Source organism: Episyrphus balteatus, chromosome 1, assembly GCF_945859705.1.
Source record: "Episyrphus balteatus chromosome 1, idEpiBalt1.1, whole genome shotgun sequence".
NCBI lineage: Eukaryota > Metazoa > Arthropoda > Insecta > Diptera > Syrphidae > Episyrphus > Episyrphus balteatus.
The window spans coordinates 169917468-169938648 of record NC_079134.1 but is presented as its reverse complement, the minus strand read 5'-3'; the positions used below and the strand labels follow the sequence as shown (position 1 = coordinate 169938648).

The following is a 21181-nucleotide window of genomic DNA, read 5'->3' as shown; positions in this document are numbered from 1 at the left end:
ACTTTTTTGTTGGTTTTATTTGAACAATATTTTTTCAAAAACTTTTTCAACTAGGTACATTAATGTCGTTTTCGATTGGAATCACTCAATGATTCACTCATTCTGAAATTCAATAAAAAACTTTGAATCGCTTCCACCCAATTCTAAAATTTAATATCTGTATTGGTGAAAAATCAAATATTTTGTTTTTGTTTTTTTCACTAGGAGAATAAAAAACTTGCAGCACGCTTCTTAATGATTCCAGGCGCTTCCGGACGGCCAATCGAAAACAACATACCTTAATAAGTATAAGGTTTGTTCGTTGTGAGCTCTAGGGCACTCTGGGTCGCTCCGAATTCGTTGTCAAGCGTTTTTTGTTGCTCCTTTTTCAACCAGAGTTATTTCCTCTGTGTTCGATGTTCGCTGATGAAACTAAAGCTCTGAGGTGTTCGATGTAAAATGAAAACCCGAGAAACTCTGATTTTTTTCACAGTTAATTGAAATGACTTAGAGTGCCCTGGAGGGGGGAACAACGAACAGACCTATTTTTTTTATTCTCACACACAAACGTAGTTTTTATGAGAAATGGAGAAGCTGTCAATTTTTGGCATTTCTGGATTTTGGGATTTTGGGATTGTGGGTTTTCGGGATTTTGTGTTTTTGGGTTTTCTGGATTTTGGGCTTTCTGGATTTTTAATTTCGGGATTCTGTCCGTCTCCCTTCTCTTTCCTTATTCATTATTATAGGGGCACCTTTGCAAAAATTAAATTGGTAGGAGGAATATTAGGATTGCTTTAGTCTTTCAAAAGAAATTGGGGCGCCTTGTTCTTCAAAGATGAACGAAGATTTTGGACACCATTGTCCTTCCGGAAGAAAAAAAAATTAACCCAAAATTGGGGTTTAAGACAAACAATACGAGCGCCGTTGAAAATGTAAAATAGAAAAAAATTGGGGCGCCTTTGTGAATGTAAAAAAAATAAAACATCGATTGGAAAGACTTCATTATTTATATAACTTTTGTAAAAGTTCGGGGCGCCTGCGGCGCCCCTCAATTCTTGCGCCCCTGGGCGACGGCCCAGGCTGCCCCCCCCCCTAAAACCGGCTCTGCAAACATAACAGAGAAGCAAGTACGACGACTTTCTAGAGTTCTTATGTCAAATAATAAGTATCTAGTATTGTAATTCGGCATTTCTATTTGCCAATTTAATTTGTAAATTAAATATCTTATAAAATTTCGCTGAACTTTTTCAATTCTATTACAAGAGTTTCTATAAAATGGATTCCAAACTATACTAGAGAATTCCAAAACAGATCTAACTAGAGAGTTGAAAAGTGACTTGAGTGCATAAGGATCTTTGAATTCTCTTGTATTTCTCTTCAAGAATCCAAGCATTTGGTTACCCTTATTAACCATATAATCTATATGTGGTAAAAAGGAAAGTTTCACATCTAAAATGGCACCTAGATCTTTTTTACGCTCAACTCGCTCAAGAATTACATGATTAAGTTCATAATTAAACAAAATGGGGGTTGTGTGTCTGAAACACGACATAACCTGGCATTTAGAAACATTGAGATGAAGAAAATTACGCTGACACCATTCTGTGAGTTTAGGTACATCTTCAAGAAGTAACTGACAATCGGAAATACACTTTATTCTACGATATAACTTGAGGTCATCCGCAAATAATAGGCACGGTGAGGATTTAAACATTAAAGTAATGTCATTTATAAATAAAAGAAACAGTAGTGGACCCAAATGACTACCTTGTGGGACGCCAGAAGGGACACATATATTTTCAGATTGGCAGCTTTCAATTTTTACGATTTGCAACCTGTTAGAGAGGTAAGATTTCAACCAACTCAGAAGATTAGAGTGAAATCCAAGCAAAGGAGTTAAAAAAGATATTTTCCAACAATCCAAAAATTTATTTTCAGATAGTGAGGCATTGAAAATGTCAGTTAGTGGTTTAGCGAGTGAAGCGCCACATTTGACTAAAACTATAGGAGAAATACCATTTTTACTCCCATCAAGTTCAGAAAGTGCTTCTTCCACTTCGGAAACATCCAAGACCATAGACCTTATGTTAAAAACTTTTGAAACACTTTGTAATTATTCTTGATTAGATGATATATCTGAAGAATTTGCATTTAGACATGTTATTATGTATATCTAATTTTTAAAAGGGAAAATTCCAGTTGAATTCTCAATTGAATCCTACATTTTTTGTATCAATTTCTGCGTTGACAAGATCTGCTAAAAAGTAATTTTATTCAAACATTTATAGAAATGAATGGTCACCATAATTATTCTATTCCCAGTTGTAGCCATATCTAAATCAGACTTGTGTTTCAATATTATAGATTCGATCCATATTGATACACATATTTGCCAATATATTGAATTAATTGCAAATATCTATACCTCTTTCTAACCTCTATAATTCACTTTATTCGGATTCCTTGTTTGAAAGTTTAGTTGCCAATTAAAAAGTCGATAAATTTACCACCAAATACGGTGGCAGTTTGTGTGCTAGTTTCGGTGCTACTACTTGAGATTGATGTTTTAGATATTTATGTCAACATATTTATTTAATATACATAGAATTAAAACCAAGAGACAGAGAAATAGTGGTCCTCTGTTTATATAGGATTAATATAAAATGTCAGTTTGTATAGATACTTTGTTAATTGCATATGGGCGAGTATCTAGCTAGTTGTCAGTGTGGGTAGTAAGATATCAAATTGAGTATTTTATTACTTTTAATATGAACAATTTTTTTTATAACAGTAATTCATGTCACAGATTAACCAGTTTCGTAGTAATGAGGGTGACATTGTGCTAGAAATGGTAATTAGGTTGCAATATAAATTAATACAAAATAAATAGACACAAAAATTTACATTTCACAAAGTAATCTGGATTTAAATTTTTTTTATCAAGCCTGTCAAAATCTAAGCTCGTTTTTATAGTTTAAGACTCTAAATTTTATTATTTTTAATTGTTTTTTTTATTCACAAATCGATAAGCAACTATGACTCTTATAAGCTTTTTTCCCACAAAATAAATTTATTTAAAGAATGCACTCATAAATTTATTCCGAGTAGTTTTATAATAATTTTTTATAAAATATGCAATCCTCTAGACAATTGTATTTAAAGTTACCACAAGATTGATATGCATAGTTATGTAAGCTATTCAGCGATTTGCATAAGAAACTCCTATTAACAGTTGCAATTTTTCTTGCATCATACATAAATGTAATATTAAACAATGAACATTTTATACAAAAGATACAAAGAAACAAACTATTTTATAGATTCATATTTTTTCTATTTTATAAAATCTAATAAGTTTATTTTGTTGATTTAATTAAATAAGTTGAAGTAGGTGCCCATTGAACAAACAAATACTACACGTGCATTAAGAACAAAAAAGTACGCCAGTCGCCAGTCGATAAATTCAATTGAATTTAATAATTAAATATGTCAATTTTATTGTTTCGCAGACATTGTTGAAAATTGCTAGCACTAACTGGTGTCTGTCAACTTGCCGTTGCACTTGTTAATAATTGTGTTATACACTTTTGGAAAAGTACCAAGTACTCAACAATTTTAAGTATTTACTTTTATTAGAACAACAAAAAAAAACTTAAGGACACTTATTTCCGTTTAATAAAGATGACTAATTGCCAACGTCAGTTTTTTTCAATTTTTCAATGAATTTGAATATGCAAAAATAATTGAAGCAGCTTAAGGTGCATAATATTTTTGATAAGATTATCTATTACATGTTATTTAGGGGTACCACCTCTTACAAGGAATTGAAAGAGTCTTCAAGAGTTTAACTGTCATGAATATCACACCTAAGCCATTTGAACGCTGAAAATTGATGGTTCCATCCATTTCCAAACCTAATTAAGAAAAACAGAGAAAGCACTACCTTTTGACAGATTTCAGATTTTTGTCTGAAGACATTTTTTGAGCAGAAACTCACAAAAAACTACACAACTTCAGAGTACCCCAACAAGATTTGGTTAAAAAAGTTTTAAAAAAAAAGTAGAAATATTTAGGTCTGTTTTAGGCAGTACCCAAGTAGACCTTTTTTTGTAGGCAAAGCTTAGTATACAGTTTTTTTTTTTGATAAATTTTTAGTATATATTTTTTCCGCAAAAACAATGGGATGCACATTGTTTTGCCTGAAAAAAAAAAAATCGTGATGAGAATAAATTATTTTTCGATTTTGGTTTACAGGTGTGGTGAGTTAAAAAATATTTTTTTCGGAAAAAATCTCTCCTATAAGAAATGCATTGGTTATTTTGTTGCTGAAAGAACTGTATACTTAGCTTAAGAAAGAAAAATGCCAGATTTGTTGACGAATTTTTTTCACTTTTGCTCAAATGCTTCTTCATCATTTTTCTTGAAGTATGCAACAAAGAACAATACTAGAAGATGTTTTGTTGTGTGTTTTTTCGTTTGCATATCCAAAAGGCGAACCATATAATAGTGCAGGAATTTAACAATTCTCTGTAAGAACGTTAAATATAATGTACCTAGCTTCGAAGTATTTTGACAAGCATGCAGAAAACCTCTGCTTTTTATTGGTATTTCCCTTGCTCTCTTAAACGTTTATTAAAATTTATTTTTGTACAAAATCACCATTAAGACAAATTTTTGAAATGAATTGTAATGCACCTTAAGATTTTTTAATGATATTAAAGCCCGGTCAATTTTGCTGTTGATTTAAAAAAAAAAAAAATCTAAACTCATAGTTGGCAACAGGAATATAAGTTGTCAATTGAAACTTTATAAAGCGTCTAGATAGATGAGTGTGCATTTTATTCTAAAAATTTACAAAATATAAAGCATTGTGGCAACAAGATCTCTAGCAAATTCATCTTCTGTAACCTTCAACTTAGCAGTCTTACCTAGGTAGTCCTGAGTCCCTCTAAGTAGATTTTAGTACAGTCAAATAAGGTTTTGACATCTCAAAAATTTATTAATACGCATTTTATTGTTCCTCAAAGTCTAAGATAAAAAAAGCACAAATTGGTTTAATATCCTTATCAATGCTTCTCCCAAATTATTCCCTTTGACAGATACACGGAGAGAAAAAATAAATTGAAGTTGAAACGTCTTTGTTTCAAAGATGAACAACTTTGAATTATGTGACTTTAAGATACGAAACAATCAAAAATGAACCTTTTTTCCAGGTTGATTTTAAAATGTTCATCTTCAACGCAAAATCATTTCGAATAATAGTTAAATCAATGTGGTTTTCATTGATTTTAGGTTGTTTTATGGTGGTTTTTCTCTCAGTGTAGTGAAATTTTCTAGGCAACAAATATTTAGCATCCAGTTTAAATCATTTCATGTCTTTAGGTGACTACTCCGTTCTAGACGGCCTTCCCTTAACGATTTCTCTGATAAAAGTATTAAAGACCTTAACAGAAATTACGAGTTTCAGCATCGAAATTAAGTCACAAGACCAAATTAGAAACTCTTAAGGCTGCTATTTCCTTATAGCAAAAATATCAAAAACTTCAGAAATTGTGGTTATTTTCTGAACTTTGACAATGTAGCGTTCGACACTCTTTGTCAAAAATTTTTTGTTTAATATTTAGTCACATTTATGAATAGACCAGTACAAAATTAAGACTACAGTAATTTTCCTCGATACAATTCGTTTCTAACTAAGTTTTCATGTCTTTTTAATCTTTCTATCAAAATCAAGAATTAACGATGGGTAAAAAGACATTAATAATGGAAAATAAAAGCAATAACGATTAAAAACCTCAAATTTACAACCATTCTATTTGATAAGCTTACACTGGCAAAGCTAACTAAATGACTAAGTAGAATAAGAAAAGCCTTACACTTGCTATAAGAATGCTTACGACGACGTTAATCAAACTTCTTACACTGCCAATCAAAGAAGCTAAAAGTGACAGTAAAATAGTTTACACCAGGGTTTAATTAGCTTAGACTATCAGTCAAATGAGTAGTCTATATCAAAATCAAAAGGTTAATACCTACAATCAGACTGCTTACGCTGCTGGTAATCAAAATACTTATTCTGCCAATCAAAAAGCTTTTACTGACTATCAAACTATTAATACTAGCTTTTGTAGTGGAAGTATTTATCAATTTTGGTGTCAAATATAATTTTTTTAATTGATTCCTGAGGAAAATCAATGTTTTCATTTTAATTTTTTCAATTTGTATGCTTATTACAGGTGCCATTTTGAAAGTACTAATTAATGTTCTAAATTTAGTACTAATTTATCATTTTATTTTGTCAATAATAGGTTTTGGAAAAAATTGTTAACTCTGAGACTCATAAAACAAATCACTATGCTGCCTGAAGGTGGGTCACTGTGGTGTATACGTAACTTTTTTTTATATGGAAAATGCTCAAGTAGCCAATTTGTCAAATTTCAAAAAAAAAATGAAAGAAATCATTTCTTCCTATACTATTAAATTGTTGTGAAAATGGGGGACCCCTGTATTTTTTAAATATCTTGTACAAACTCAAAATACAATGTACATTAATTAATACTACCCCAGGTCAATTTTCTCTCCTAAGGTCTCAAATTGCTTTCTAATGGTGACACTATAAAAATAAAAGTTGTAATATTTTAAAACAATTAGAACCCCCATAGTTAATTTAATTGGCGCCCAATTAAAAAATATTTTCTCACAATTAACTGTGACTTTATTATCTATTAAAGAAAAACTTTAAGCAAATTATGATTGAACGTGAACCTTACCAACTTGCAAATTTAAATAGCTTTTTTCATTTTTCCTACACCACTTATATGACAAAATCAGAAAAAATTCAATATCAATCAAGATGAGCACGCAAATGAATTCAATTACTATCGGATTCCACCTTCACTCGAAACAATTTTAATAAAATAAAAAAATAAAAATTATAAATAAATAATAATGAATGCGGTTATTGTTCTAATGTGGGAATTTAATTGCTTATGGCTCTGAAATTGTCAGTCATATAACTTAAACATCCTACAAGTACTAATAAAAAAAAAAATAACAACAACAAAAAAAGTAACATTAACAACTTTAATTATTGTGATAGCAATAAATTTCACTGCACCAGAATGTCAGAAGTATAAATTATCAAATAATATCACAAGACGTGTAAATCCAGTTGATTTATAAAACAACTGGTTACCCCAGCTGAATCGGAATTGAGATCAATTGGAATGCACAAACAATTAAATAATAATTACGAGTTGAGTATACTACACCACATTTACGATGAATGTGATGATGAGGAATTGATACAAAAAATAAAATTTAATATGAAATTAAAAAAAGGTGATTTTCTGTCGATAGAAATTATTTTAAGCGAACGGAGTGACGTTGACAGTTGATGCAGAATTTCTAGTTGGATCACTGACCTACCGTTAAAAAATTATAAATATTTTAAATAAACAATGACGATGTTGAAAATATTAATAATTTGAGTCCATTGACTTGAAAGCTTAGGGTAAAGTAATGGGAACAATTGAGTCGTTTATACATGATCTCGAGGCTTTTTACTTTAGAGTTTTTTTTTTTAGTAAACTGCACGATTTGATTTAATAGGTAATTAAAGTTTTAAGTGGCTTTAGTAACGAAATAACGTGTAAAGAAAACTTATATTGGCATTTGCATACAAAAATAATTCATTAATGCCTTAAAATTTTGAATCCATATTACTTTTAGCAAGAAGAAATTATTATTATTATTATTATTGTTGTTTTTTTATTCAACAAACTGAAATTCAAAACATTTCATACAACAACAAAAAAATCGCAAGTATTAAAATATAAAAGAAATTATGACATTAATTTTTTACATTAAATAAAATGCATTTAGATTGAATTTTGTCCAGCAGAAATACCATCTTAAAGATAAAAATACATTTTGTCTTGAGGAACTTGTATAAGATCAAGAAAAACAGTTTTAACTGGGATTAATACTTAAAAGGGAATGCAAATAAGCTGTGTAAAAATATACGAATATAGGTATTTAGGAAAATTGGGTTGTAAACAATGAAAATAAACTTGAAGTGGAATGTGACGTCTTTTGATATTAATTGATAACGTCTTACAAGCGGAAGATACGATGATCAACAATTTTGTTTATTTTTGGCACTGTGCATTTCAAAACTCTGCTTTGTAAAATTCTGCTTTTCAAAATTCTTGCAGCACATTTTTGAACAAACAAATTCTGCTAATTCAGTTTTTTTTTTTTTCATAGCATATGGGCTTATTGAGTAAAAAAATACACCTCATTGATGTAATTCAACTTAATTTTTTAAAATGCATACGCTGATTGCTGACTTTCTTACAACTCACATCTAAGGTTGAAAACTAATAAGAAACGATGTTGTGTGTTACAAAATATACAAAAAATTACAAACAATATACCATTCTTAAATTTTTTGATAATTTGTTTTTTATTTGATAAATTAACAAATTTTTAATTATTTTTTGAAAATGTTAAATCTTTTCTTAATATTTCTTCTAATAAATAAAACCATTTTCAAATTTGTACAATGCGCAAAACGTATTAAAATAATTTATTAAAAACAATCATTTCTTATGAAAAAAGAAAGAAAATTATTTCCATCACCCAAAAATTAATTTTTTTGATATAACAACATATAAAAAATTTTATACCACCTGAAAGCTTATTGCTTCAACTCAAAATATATACATATATCGATCATGTCTATTAGGCATTTTCAAAAAGAGCAAGAATTTTTTGAACTCGATCGATTTTCATAAAAAAAAGGAAAAAAAAAACATATAAATTTATGTTCTCACGCTATTGAATCAATTTTTTTTTGACAACCTATAATTTTATATCATGTAAAAGCTGATAATTTCACCTTTCATATGACGTTTCAATCTTATTTCTGTGATGAGTAGAAAAAAAGTTAGAATTTTTTAAAGCCAACCATGTCGAAATTCCAAACTGAGATTACGGTACTTCTCACACTGGTGGCTGTTCATGATCAACAGATCTCCAAAGGTGTTTTGAGGTATTTCGCAAGGTTCTTAATTTAACATTGTGTAGCTTGTAGTGAATGAAGAGTTATGTGTGATATACCAAATGAAAGGTAACATCATCAGGATGTTCAATAAAGATAAATCAAATTTGTATTTGCTTTAGATCAAAAAATAGAACCTGTTGAATAATAAAACTATATTTTACCGTTATCTCAAAATTGTGACTACAAAATCGATTGAAATTTTGCACAGATATAGTTCTGTCTATTATATATCTACAATATAAATTTCATTTATTTATCTGTTGAAGAAAAAAAGATAAAAATAAAAAACGGTTAAAAGAGGTAAAAAAAGCTTGAAACAAAAAAACTTGTTTTTCCCGTTATTCGGTCAAAAACCATTTTGAAATACCAGTTTTTTGCACATGTCTTCGCACAGTCATAGTTCATAGACTACATGGTCTATAAGCTTGAGATTTTTTGAATGCTACAAAAAATTAAAAAAAATAAAAACTCACCCAAAAATACCCCTAAATAAGTACGTGATTTTCAAAAATTCATATTTCGAAACGCTGAGACTTAAAAAAAAATCCATATTAGGGCCCTAACTTTTTTTTTATTTTCTTTCGAATGACGTTTTTCAAATTGTCAAAAAATATTCCCCTACCTATAATCACTACTCAAAGGTCTACCTCATGTTTTAGTTTTAGAAAACCATTTAAAGCTTGGTTTTGAATTTTTTTAGAATTTTTTCAATACCATTGTCAGTCCTGCAATAAATGTATCTATTGATTTAAAAAAAATTCAACTATTTACATTGTCGCGTTTAGAAAATTTTTTGAAATTTTGTTTTAACCCTATTTACCCTATTAAAAGATAGAATTTTGTTTAAATCCTTCAAATGTATTTAACTTTAGGTTATTATCTTTCAAATAAGATATAGAAGATTTTTGTATCTCTAATAGTTTATTTTTAATTTTTAGTTGAAATTTTTGCCGCACTGCGAAAGTGCGAGAGTGGAACGCTAGAAAATGGCGTCACTTTTTTGTGGTGGCTGCCATGGTTCATCGATTTATAAGACGTTGTCACGTCAAAAAATGATTAACCTGATTTTAATTATTTTTTTTTTTTTATACAAAAACTCTAATATTTAATTTTAAAATCTAATTATCTAAATTAATTTTTCAAACAAAAAACTAGGATCCGTTTTTGAAAAAAAAAGAACCATTTCAAAACTTATTCAAAGCAGGTAAAAATATTTTTGGTCCTTAAAACATATTTCCAAAATATTAAACACACACTCATAAAAAACACAGTTAAATCACTTTTTTTTCTCTTAATTTTTTAATAAATAATACAATAAGTCCACAAATATTTTTTCAACATTACTTCCTCGACTATATTGTTGATTGATTAATTGAATGAAATGAAATTCATGCCTCAACCAAAGTGTTTAAATAAGCAAACAATTATAACCCATTCGAATCAATGCATTGAGTTGTTAAATAAATTGAAGTGAAGTGATTTATTGACAATGACAATACAAAATAGAATATAGGCATTATTTTATTTATGAAAGAAAAGGGCTTACAACTAAATTATAAACAAAAATAAGTCTCAATTAAATTAAGTGCAAAAATATTTAGTTATATTTTTGTAATTGTTATATTTTTAAAAATACCAAAGTTATTATATCACTTATATATTGATCATAAATAGGAATAGATTGCACAAATAAATAAACACTTCTGGTTTTATGGTATCATCATAAAAGTGCGCCAATATTGGGATTTATATTATTTTTTATCAATTATTTAATTTTACCTTAGGTATTATTGTTTATGGTATGTATTTATTATTAATATTATTATTGTTTTATTGCACAGCAAAACACTCATTAAATCTTTGATTGCTTAGGGCTTAAATGCCCCCTTCAAACAGATAAATTGTTTAAGTATTTCACAATCAAGTAAATTCCATACCGGGAAATATAGAAAACTATTTTTGACGTGATAACGTCTTATAAATCGATGAACCATGGCAGCCACCACAAAAAAGTGATGCCATTTTCTCCCGTTCCAGTCTCGCACGTTTGCAGTGCGGCAAAAAATTTCAATTCAAAATTAAAAATAAGCTATTAGAGGTACAAAAATCTTCTATAGCTTACTTAAAAGATAATAACCTAAAGCTTAATCCGAATGAAGGATTTTTAAAAATTTCGTCATTTAATAGGGTAAACAGGGGTAAAACGGAAAGATGAAGTTTGGGCTAGAATCTAAACGCGAAATCGTAGGGAGTTGACTTTTTTTGCTATAGATAGATGATTTAAAAATAACTGCATGTAAGAAAAAATTCTAAAAATTAAGCTATAACGTTTTGTTTGAACGTTAAACACGTGTTGGGGCTATGACAAACTGATGATTTTTGGTAGAGAAATTTTTTTTTGACAAATCTAAAGGTGCCAGGTGAAATATGAGGGAAAAAAATTAGTTGTCCAACACTCTGCGTTTCGCAATATGAATTTTTGAAAAACACCTTGTTTTTTAGGGGTATTTTTGGGTAGTTTTTGATTTTTAGTTTTTTTTGGAGCGTTCAAAAAATCTCAAACTTATAAGACATGTAGGTTTTGGCCTTATGCATACATGTGCAAAAAATTGGAATCGTTTAGTGAGTTTTGACTGAATAACGGAAGAAACAAGTTTTTAAAACACACGTTTTTTGACCGTTTTTAACCGATTTTCATCATTTTTTATTTTTATCTTTTTTTCTTTAATAGATACAGGAATAAAGTGTATGAAGTTATGATAGACCATGACCACGACTAAATGTGTGTGAAGTTTCAATCATTTTCGTAAACACAATTTTGAGATAACGGTAAAATAAAATTTTAGAATTCAACAGGCTATAACTTTTGACCAAGAGCAGATAGAAATTTTATTAAACTTTTATGAACATCCTGATACAATTACCTTTAATTTGGTATATCACACATAACAGTAGACTAACTACAAGCTACACAATGTTAAATCAAGAAACTTGCGAAAAACCTCAAAACACCAGTGGAGATCTGTTGCCCCCCGAACAGCCACCAGTGTGGGAAGTACCGTAATCTCAGTCTGGAAATTCGACATGGTTGACTTTAAAAAATTCTAACTTCTCTTGTAGGCATCTTTGAAATGAGATTGATACTTCATATAAAAGGTAGAATAATAAGCTTTCACATGGTATATATTTTGTTATATGTACGTTGTCAAACAAAAAAGCCTGAGAACATAAAAATAAATGTTTTTTTTTGCTTTTTTTAATGAAATTTGATCGAGTTCAAAAAATTCTAGCTCTTTTTGTAGATGTCTCATAGACCTGATCGATATATATATTTTAAGCTAAGACAATAAGCTTTCAGATGGTATAAAATTTTTTATAGGTTGTTGGGGAAAAAAATGAAATACTTGGCTTTTAAATTGCATAATTTTTTTTGTAAAAAATTAATACAATGAGAAAATAAAAAAGGTATTTTTTTTAGCTTTTTCTTCATTTCATTTTAAACAAAAGCCTGTTTTCTGACGACGTTATCACGTAAAATCATCGTCCGTAAACCGGCTTTACAGACAACCTCTTCTTGTTGATATTTTTTTTTTTAAGGAATTGGTTTTTATTTTTTCTTTATCATCTTGAGGAATATTCAATTTTTGGACAAATATGATTTATCAATATCTGCTTATTTAATTTCAATCTGCTACAATTTCGTTAAAAAGACTGTCAAAGGTTCTATAAAATAAGAAAATTATTAACTATTTTCAAGGTCTTAATTGACATACCCTAATATTAGGTTATAACTAATAAAAAGGTGACCGATATATTAAAATTTATTTGTTTAGGTTTTCAAAAAGGTGTGAATTTTATTGGTAAGCAAAACAAATAATTCCCAATAAAGGTCAATTCTATAGTGACAAGTTAATATGTTTTGATATACAATTGTCCTTCAAGTTTCTAAAAAAAATCATTAAAAAAATATGCCAGTAAAATTCAATATTCAAGAAGAAAATTGTAAAAAATACTTTGTTTCACGCAACTAAAGTGTTCCAAGGTTTCCAAAATTCAGGAAAACCGTTTACAAACTTTTTTTAATATATTTTTTAAACCAAAATTATTTATGCAATTACTTTCCGAATTTATTTATAACAAAAAAATCCGGAAGAAATAAAAATCCCAAGTTTATTCAAATGAATCTTAAAAATTATGACATTTTACGATTGCGACTCTGATTGATCAAAGTCCAAAAAAGCCAATAAACAAGTTTTTCCTGGTCTGGAAGCTGTGATTTGCGTTTAATGAGGGAATTTCGAAAGCGTAATTAATCATATTTTATTTAATTGAAATGAAACAACTCGTATTTCATTTTTTAATTGATATTGAATGTTTTTTTTCATGTGTCTTTAATCGTCACACCATTAAGAAGCTGTCAACAATCTTGAGATTTTAATAAAATTGTTAAAAGGAAGATAAGAGATGTTGTGTGGTTAAGTAAATCAAGGACTTCAATGGGGTTGTGTCGCTAATAGATAATATTAAAAGCAAAAAACCAAAGAACACACCCCTCAAGTATATATTCACTTATCAATGCAATTTTTTTTTTTAGTAGAAGGTAATGGAATTTTTCGAATAGAATTTTTGATAATTTTTTTTACAGTGTAGATACCCAAACTAAAAATATCTAGTTGAGTTTTCTTTTTTTAATGCAATTCATACGTAATTAAATGAAGCACACGCAGTTAACTAAAAGATCTATTTATTCAACAATTTAATTCTATATAATTTATGACAAGTTAAATAATAATGGAGACTACGAAGCTGCAAGATATTTTACTTTAGTTTATGGAAAATTTTGTTTTTTTTTTTTTTGTTTTAATATTTTTTTTTGATAATTTATTTTCACTGTCATGGTTGGTTGCAAAAATTAGGTCTTTAGTACTTGGTTAAGGTTGGCAATTTAGAAATGATTTCGGTTCGAGGGCAGATTTTTTTTTGAGATAAGATAGGAGAATATTTAAAATAATCAGAATTTGCTTAAAAACATTTTACTATGGCCTTGTTTGTGTCAACGAACCGTGTTAGTGAATAAACTAAAAAAAAATTATTAGGTACAACCTGAATAAATAAACAAATAAATCGATAAATTTTTTGTCGAAAGTAAAGAAATTTGGGAATATTTAATATCATATCAGCTTTTTAAGATTTAAAAACTAAGCTCTAAACAAGCATTTATAAAAGCCAACTGTTTGAAAAAAGAGACGCCATATTTCAGCCAACAAAATGCAAACAGCCTATTGTTAACAGAAACTTTCTCATTTTTGTTTAAAAAAAAAGCTAGTTCTACAAAATAAGCGTATAGCAACTACGCAATTATGGGCTTTTTTAGATCTTTTTTAATTTTTTTTTTTTAGTATTTTAAAGTAAATAATCGATGTAAACGGTTCTGAAAAAAAAAAGAATTCAGTATCATCACATTATATCACAACTCATATCATAGAAAAACTCGTCATATGGAAAAAATAAAACATATCATATTGAAAAAAAAATTTTCAAAATCTTTAGAGCCTTTTTTTAAAAAACTAATTTTTTATAAATAATTTTTTGGACAAAGAGTTTTAAAATAAAATTGGTATGCCATTTTATAGAAATAACTATTCAACATCTAAAATCAGAATCAGCCACCACAAAAAAGTGACGCCATTTTCTCCCGGTCCACTCTCGCACTTTTGCAGTGCGGCCAAAAATTTCAATGAAAGATAAACTATTAGAGATACAAAAGTCTCCTATAGCTTATTTGAAAGATAATAACCTAAAGCTTAATCCAAATGAAGGATTTTTTAAAATTCCGTCACTTAATAGGGTAAACAGGGGTAAAACGGAAAGATGAAATTTGCGCTAAAATCTAAACGCGTGGTTGTAGAGAGTTGATTCTTTTTGCTATAGATAAAGGAGACTGATTTATGGATAACTGGATTTAAAAAAAAATTCTTAAAAACTCTGGAACTCCGCTATAACGTTTTGTTTGTGGGTGTTGTGGGTATGACAAAATGTTGATTATGGGTAGGGGAAATTTTTTTTGACAATACTAAAGATGCCAGGAGAGAGATGAAGGAAAAAAAAATTAGGGGTCAAATACGGATTTTTTTCCAACACTCTGCGTTTCGAAATATGAATTTTTGAAAAATACATATTCAAAAAATTGGAATCGTTAAAAGAGTTTTGACTGAATACGGAGAAAAATAAGTTTTTAAAAAACAGGTTTTTTGGCCGTTTTTAACCCATTTTCACCGTTTTTTATTTTTATCTTTTTTTCTTTAATAGATAGAGGAATATTATATACGGAGTAATGATAGACCATGACCACGACTATATGTCAATCATTTTCGTAAACACAATTTTGAGATAACGGTAAAATAATAATATAATATAATAATAATTTTAGAATTCAACAGGTTATAACTTTTGACCAAGAGCAGATAGAAATTTAATTAAACTTTTATTAAACTGATACAATTACCTTTAATTTGGTATATCACACATAACAGTAGACTTACTACAAGCTACACAATGTAAAATCAAGAAACTTGCGAAAAACCAAAACACCAGTGGAGATATGTTGCCCCCGAACAGCCACCAGTGTGGGAAGTACCGTAATCTCAGTCTGAAAATTCCACATGGTTGACTTTAAAAAATTCTAACTTCTCTTGTAGGCATCTTTGAAATGAGATTGATACGTCATTTTAAAGGTGAAACAATAAGCTTTCACATGGAATAAATTTTTTTATAGATTTTTAGGGAAAAAATTCATTTAATAGCATGAGAACATAAAAATAAATGTTTTTTTTTTGCTTTTTTTGATGAAATTTCATCGAGTTTAAAAAATTCTAGCTCTTTTTGTAGATGTCTCATAGACTTGATCTATATAAATATTTTTAGCTAAGACAATAAGCTTTTAGATGGTGTAAAAGTTTGTAAAGATTGTTGAAAAAAAATGGATTTAATAGCGTGAGAAGATAAATTTACATGTTTTTTGTTTGCTTTTTTTAATGAAATTTGATCGAGTTCAAAAAATTCTAGCTCTCTTTGTAGATGTCTAATAGGCATGATCTATACATATATTTTGAGCTGAAGCAATAGGCTTTCAGGTGTTATAAAATTTATTATAGGTTGTTTATTAAAAAAAATGAGTTTTTGTGCGAAGTGATTTTTTCACTTTTTTCATAAGAAATTATTGTTTTCAATCAATTATTTTAATACTTTTTGCTCATTGTAAAAATTTAAAAATGGTTTTATTATTTAGAAGAAATATTTGACTTTTTAATGGTATAATTTTTTTTGTGAGCTTTTAAAATAAAAAAATTAATATAATGAGAAAAGAAAAAAGGTATTTTTTTTAGCTTTTTCTTGTAAATTATGATTGTTTGAAATAAATAAACGCTTCAAATGGCTCATTTTAAAAGCACACAACCTGTTTTTCTACGACGTTATCACGTAAAATCATCATCCGTAAACCAGCTTTACAGACAACTTCTTTTTACAAATTTAGTAGTTTCGGAGAAAATCTAATTAAAAAAAAAAAAACGCTTCTATGACAAGTAAATTTTTTTAACAAAATCGTTGGAGCCGTTTTTCAGAAATTTCAACTAACCAAAAATCTGTATATAACAAGTACCGTTATTTTTGGTAAAAAAATACAAAATTAAAAAAAAACCTCTGGAGAGTCGACAAATAACGCTACATACCAAGTTTGACATCAGTCGGTCCACTGATGAACATCGTAATAAACTTCAAGGCATCATTTTATAATATTTCTTACCAATGCAAATAAATATTAAAGTAATGAAAAGTTCTACTCAATTTTCAAACTGATTTAAAATTTTATTCTAACAACAAAAATAGCTAAATTTTTTTCATTGATCAGGATCATTTCCTCTTAATTAACATTATTAACATATTAGTAACCTAATCAATCAATCCTAATCACTCAAACTGTCAAAATCAGTGTGAAGGTCGCTTAAATTTCTACCAAATGAGTGCATTTAAAATCACTCAATTATGCCAATTCTTTCTTATCAACCAAATGAAAAATTACTCATAACACAATTATTTTTGTTTTCAGTTTTCATTACTTGCATAATGTTACGCTATAGTGTTATTGTTTATTTTATAGAAAAACATTTGAAAACTGTGTATTTCGAAACCAAATACACGTGCTTCACATAAATTTTAAATAAATAAATATTGTTTATTGACTAAAACTGCTCCAACTGACAATATTTCAAGTGTACCTAATCAACTAACCAATACCTACTGGCAGACTGATAAAAAAAAACTTACCTTTTGTTCATTGATTGGTGTCTCTTTTTTTTTTATTTAGCGTAATTAGGTATAACATTAAAAAAAAAAAATTATTTATTAATTTCATTTCCCAGTAGAAATGTAAATATTTGTTCCTTATATTCATTATCAACCGAAACCAACCACCGCCACTCAGAACAGGGCAAGGTTTAACGATGATAACTTATGATAGCATATATTAATTTCTTGATGCTTTTCTACTTTTCATCATCAGTTCGCGATTACATCTTAAGGTGTCTAGACAAGAAGTCAAAAAAGTTGTTAAGAGATTTTGTGTGTGTTTTTTTTTTTTATTTTGAATTAAGACGAAAGCAAGTGAAATTGAATAAAAATGGTTAAGAATCGCAGATTTGAAAATAAAGGTACAGAGGAATACTTTTGAAGTACTTGTAGTTAATATCCTTTTTTATAGAGAAAATAAATAACGTCACCCAAAATCATTCGTAATTTTGAAACTAGTTTCCAGAATAGAAAAAAAACAGAAAAGTGTTTTCATTTAAAAATAAAAAAATATTTCTTAAAAACTTTGCAAAATCTGTGATTTTGGTTTTAAAGTAAAAAGCTTGCGAATAAAATGGTTTTAAGAAAACAAATTTTTTTTCAATATTGAAATCGTTTTATAAAATGGGAACAGTTTTTATCATTTTTGGTATTAAAGTTACACTTATTTTAAAATTTTTTAAATATTTAAACGAAGTTCTAACTCGCGTTGGGCGCCAAAATAATTTAAAATATTTATTAACATTCTCCGAATTTGTATAATACTCTCTGCTAAAGTCTCATTAGCATTGTAGGGAAACTGAGTAATATAAGACAGCCTAAATAAAATATTACTGACTATACTTTTGAAATCGAAAAGGTCCCTTGAAATAGAATACCTACATACATATTTTGAAAAAAAGCGGGTTACCTTGTTATTTTTCGAAGATGAATGGGAATTTTCTACGAACCCTACATTGTTCCTAAATCAGCACGAGTCTTTTTATATCAGTTATCACTGAGTATTGTTTCAAATCATCAACACCTGTTTTGTTGGCGTCTATAAGATCGGTCTTGTCAAATATTATTTATGCAGTAATTTTTTATACAATTCTAGCGTTGATTTAAGTTTGCTCTTATTGGTTGTTATAGAATTTGCATAAACAGCTGTTTTGGTTTTTTTTTTCTTTCTTCAAACATTACCTACCCAAGTTAAAAAAAAAAAAAAAGTTTTTGCGTTTTTACTTGATCTGTGCACTTGGGCACTTCCCATACACAATATTCAAATAAACTGCAATAAAACTGAAATTTTTCGTTTTTCTGAAAATAACTTAAATAACAGAAAATGGAGTTGGCGTTTTTTTTTTTAATTGACTATTTTTGTTATATTTGTTTATTTTGTATTATTTTTCTACCACGTATATTTCATTAACGGTTCAAATTAATTCTTTCAATACTTACTGTCATATTTCAGGATACTTTTTATTCATATTTGGTAAATAAAAAAAACTGGGAAATGGCTGATTTTTGTTTTAAATATTTGTAAAACTGGCTGTTAGGGCCCTTTCCATTGGCGTAGCTAGAGATTTTATCTAGGGTGGGCCAGATGATATCGTCGACCTGAAGCCATAACCATGAGTGTGCAATTTTTTTTACTAGGTCTATATAAGGGAAGTATTGGTTTCGTATCGAACAAAATTTGAGGTGTTAATCAAAATCAACATTACGATGGTGGAGAATTCTGAAAAAGTGGATCTAGGAATTCTTTCCGTGCGTCTGTACGTCCATCTGTACCCATTTCAACAGCCATAAACGCGTGGACGGATTTTCTTCAAATTTGGTACAGATGATTTTTATAGAATTCTGAAAGTTGTTTTTTTTTTTTTTTGTTCTTTTTCTACCTTAATTAGAAAGTGTACCTCCCATTAAAATTTTTGAAGTTATACCAAATAACTGGAAAACGGCTCTAACGATTTTGATTAAACTTTGCAGACGTTAAACTGCATTTTTAGTTTTTCTCAAAAAAGTCAAATAACAAAAACAATAATGATTTAACAAAACTTTGCCCTAAATGTCGACTCTTCACCAACATCAACAAAATTTCCTTGAAATTTAGGCTAGGCGCACACATGCGATTTTGATCGCGCGATTATTCAGTCGCAAATTAGATGACAACAATTTCAATGACTGTAGACACAATTTTCAAATTTTTAATCGCGAGAAGCATGTGTGTTCACAGCCATTGAAATTATTGTGATCCATTTTTGCGACTGAATAATCGCGCGACTAAAATCGCATGTGTGCGACTAGCCTTATATAAATGAAGCCCTTAAAATCTGTAAACTAACATAAAAGTGTTTTGAACTACCAGCAAGTACATGACACAGTCGTGCATTTTATTTACTTTGCTCCTTTAATTGGCAAATAATTCACCAATCTCTCTTGTCTTTAATAACTTAAAATTTGCCAAAAGTTAATTTTTAATAATATATTTGATCGGTAAATGTGGTGTTTAAAATAATAGTGGTTTAACTAATTTTTTTTTTTAATGTGTGTTTTTTGCTCAATGGTATCGTATTTTGTTAATTTCTTTCAATATAAAAAGGAACCAACTCCAAATACGCAATATATTTTTGATAGTTACTGGTTTTTGTTTTTATATTGTGTAGTGTAATATGGTATTCCGTTTTTTAAAAGCTTGCTATATCGATATGCAATTGGATGGAGTTACATCACTTTTATTTTGAGCTACACAAATGTTGAATTCAGTCACAATTTATGACAGCGATTGCCGATTGGCTTTAAAAACTGACCTTATTTAAGGTGCTCTTGAAACTTAAACCAGAAGTGTAGCTGTGTAAATTTGGATACATTTTTAACGTAGATTTTTTTTTCTGCAAATCGAAAGAATTAAAGTTTTTAACCCTTTCGAACCCAAGCTATCAAAATCAATATTAAAAAATGTTTTTTCAGTATCATCGTATCAAAACATCACAACTAAGAAATATGAATAGCAAAAAGTTATTTTCCAAAATAATAAATAGCAAAACTAATGTGTTACTCTCATGTTACATGTAAGTAACATGCACTGCCTATGACCACCAAAAAAAGTCGCACAACTGAGAAAATAACTTTTTATGGAACAATAATGTATGCTAATTCTTCTAAGCCAAAAAAACAAAATACTTTCTGGATTAACATTTCTTATATCTTTTTTTCAAAATTATGACCATATATAAAAAAAAATTGAAAAAAAAAATGTGTCCCTTTTTCGATAAAAAAAAAATAAAAGTATAATATTCGACTTTATCTTTCAATTAAGCCATTGAAACCTAAAAAATTATTTACTGGAATATTTTTTACGAATTTTTAAAAATAAGTTACATGAGAGTAACGCTGGGTCCGAAAGAGTTAAAAAAATTTATAAATATTAACAATTTTCAAACTTCCAACACGCGTTGTCATGTGAATTTAATTTTTGTGTTGCCATTAATGGGTAACTAACAATTTTTTTCATCATCAATAAAATGAAATATATTGAAAAATATAAATTTTTCCTAATACACACTCATAATGTTGTACTGCTTTCTTAATTTTCTTTCTTTATTTTCAGTTTTTGATAAGTAGGTAATTCAAAAAAATACACACAAAATTCTGCAAAGAATGTATTCTCTGAAAATAAAAATTTAACCGGCCCCCAGAGCAAGATAAATTTTTGACAACTGAAATTAAAAAGTGTGAAAAATGTATTCTCGGCTAAGTATTCAACCCGATTCACACTCGGTCTAAATATCGAAATAAAGTCTTGTG

At 28.4% G+C, this 21181-nt stretch overlaps 1 protein-coding gene across 2 annotated transcripts in view; it reads left to right on the top strand.

Moving 5' to 3' along the window:
- The window catches only part of LOC129921378 (putative inorganic phosphate cotransporter), a 30491-nt gene that overhangs the window by 4607 nt on the left and 4703 nt on the right, over window positions 1-21181 (top strand). Inside the window, exon 1 of one of the 2 annotated variants that reach the window (XM_056003184.1) lies at window positions 17597-17754. The exons of the other annotated variant lie outside the window; for it this stretch is intronic. Within the exon in view, the coding sequence (XP_055859159.1) occupies window positions 17724-17754 (31 nt within the window). The 5' untranslated portion in view covers window positions 17597-17723. Of the gene's footprint in view, window positions 1-17596; window positions 17755-21181 lie in introns of those variants that run through there. 2 annotated transcript variants of the gene reach the window in all.